Genomic DNA, 2,245 nt, shown 5'->3' on the forward strand with positions numbered 1-2,245 from the left:
GGAATGATTGGAATAGGCTTACCTTAGATTATCTTGAAGGTTGGGAAAGAAGAACTTCGTACTAGGGCTTGGGAATGTGAAAAGTGAAAAATAGAACTGAACCCTCGAATTTATACTGTTCACTGAAGTAGAAGATGTACGGGCGCAAAGTACGTACCGTACTTTGAAGTATGGCCCGCACCTGGAATGCAAATTCCAGTAGCTGGGTTAAATCACCTGCGAAGTATGGGATGGAAGTGCGTCGCATACTTTGAAGTACGGGCCGTAAGCTTGCAAATTCTAGTGAGCATCATTTTTTGACGGGCAAGGTGTGGGCTCAAGGTACGTCCTGTACCTTGAAGTACGGCCAGTACTTTGCTGCCCGTACTTAGATGCCAATTCCAGTGGCTTCTGTAATTTCCCAATGAGGTACGCCCTACCATGTAAGTTTCGTACCTTTAAGTACGGCCTGTACTTGGATCGTAAAACGTACTTTCACCGTGACCAAGGAATTTTTGAATTCCCATATACTCTGTCTTGGTTTCTAAGTCCTGAATCATGAACGTAGCCTAGTTTAAGGTGCGAGATGTTACAATATGTCCCCCTTGATATCACTCGTCCTCGAATGATGGGTCATGGTCAAGATTGGGACTGGACATGTTTTGAATACGTGAACATGAAGGAAACATGACATGAAACATGGAGACTGAACTGACATGACATGGTTACATAGAAACATGAATACTAAAGCATGAGGCATGACTGCTGGATACATGAATATGAATGTGAAACATGAGACATGAATACGTAAGGGTCATCACATGAGTTCGTAAGGTATTTACCTTGCGCACTTTGTGTTTCTTCAAGCAAGTATGGGTACTTGGATTTCATATCTTCTTCGACTTCCTATGTAGCCTCCTCAACTTTCTGACTCCTCCATAAAACTTTCACTGAGGCAACTTTCTTAGTCCTCAACTTGCGACCCTGACGATCAAGAATGGCTATAGGGATTTCTTCATAAGTCAAACCATCTTTAACAGTTATAGAATCCACAGGAACAACCAACGACGGGTCTCCTACACACTTTCTCAACATGGATACATAGAACACTGGATGTACAGCAACCAATTCTCTTGGCAATTCAAGCTCTTAAGCTACTTGACCAACCCTTTGTAGGATTCTATAAGGTCTAATATATCTAGGACTGAGCTTTCCTTTATTGCCAAATCTCATAACACCCAAGAAACAGCCAATCATAATACCCAAGAAACACCCAATCATAATACCCAAGAAACACCCAATCATCCACTTGAAACTCTATGTCTCTTCGCCTTACATCTGTGTAAGACTTCTGGCGACTCTGAGCCGTTTTCAGACGCTCCTGAATTAACTTGACTTTCTCCATAGCTTGATAGACCAGGTCTAGTCCTAACAACTCTACTTCACCAACATCAAATGACCCGATGGGTGATCTACATATTCGCCCATAAAGAGCTTCGAACGGTGCCATCTTGATGCAAGCATGATAATTGTTATTATAACCAAACTCAATTAGAGGCAAATGGTCATCCCAATTACCTTTAAAATCAAGGACACATGCCCTCAACATATTCTCAAGAGTCTGAATAGTATGCTCTACCTGACCATCTATTTGAGGATGAAAAGTTATACTGAGATTCACCTCGGCACCCAATCCTTTCCGAAAGGATCTTTAAAAGTTCGCTGTGAACTGAGGACCATGATCTGAATTAATAGACACTAGGGTCCCATGCAACCTAACAATCTCTCGAATATATAACTTAGCATAATCTTCTGCTGAATCTGTGGTCTTTACTGGCAAAAAGTGTGCTGACTTAGTAAGTCTGTCCATAATCACCCAAATTGGATCATGTCTACGGGATGAACGAGGTAGACCTGTTATAAAGTCCATATTTATCATCTTCTATTTCCAAACAGGGATATTAATATTCTGAGCCAACCCACCAGGCCTCTGGTGTTCGGCTTTCACCTGTTGGCAATTTGGATACTTAGCCACAAGATTTTCTACATTCTTCTTCATATCATTCCACCAATAAATCTTCTTAAGATCATGATATCTTAGTGGAACCTGGATGAATGGAATACCTGAAATTGTGAGCTTCTGACATGATTCTCTCTTTGAGCCCATCTACATCCGGAACATATAATCTGCTCCGGTTTTTCAAGGTACCATCATCTTCCCCTTATTGAAAAGCCATTGTCTTATGCGTGTGGATCCTTTCTTTCA

The 2,245-nt window shown here is 41.4% G+C and overlaps 1 protein-coding gene across 1 annotated transcript; it reads right to left on the reverse strand.

The window, feature by feature from the left end:
• Window positions 1-885: 885 nt before the first annotated feature.
• Window positions 886-1,489, reverse strand: LOC132054320 (uncharacterized). The gene is made up of 2 exons (XM_059446362.1): window positions 1,242-1,489; window positions 886-1,111 (listed from the first exon to the last, which is right to left on the reverse strand). The coding sequence occupies exons 1-2, from the start codon at window positions 1,487-1,489 to the stop codon at window positions 886-888; spliced, it is 474 nt and encodes a 157-aa protein (XP_059302345.1).
• Window positions 1,490-2,245: the final 756 nt, after the last annotated feature.

The sequence above is a fragment of the Lycium ferocissimum genome, chromosome 4, assembly GCF_029784015.1.
Source record: "Lycium ferocissimum isolate CSIRO_LF1 chromosome 4, AGI_CSIRO_Lferr_CH_V1, whole genome shotgun sequence".
In the NCBI taxonomy this organism is placed as follows: domain Eukaryota; kingdom Viridiplantae; phylum Streptophyta; class Magnoliopsida; order Solanales; family Solanaceae; genus Lycium; species Lycium ferocissimum.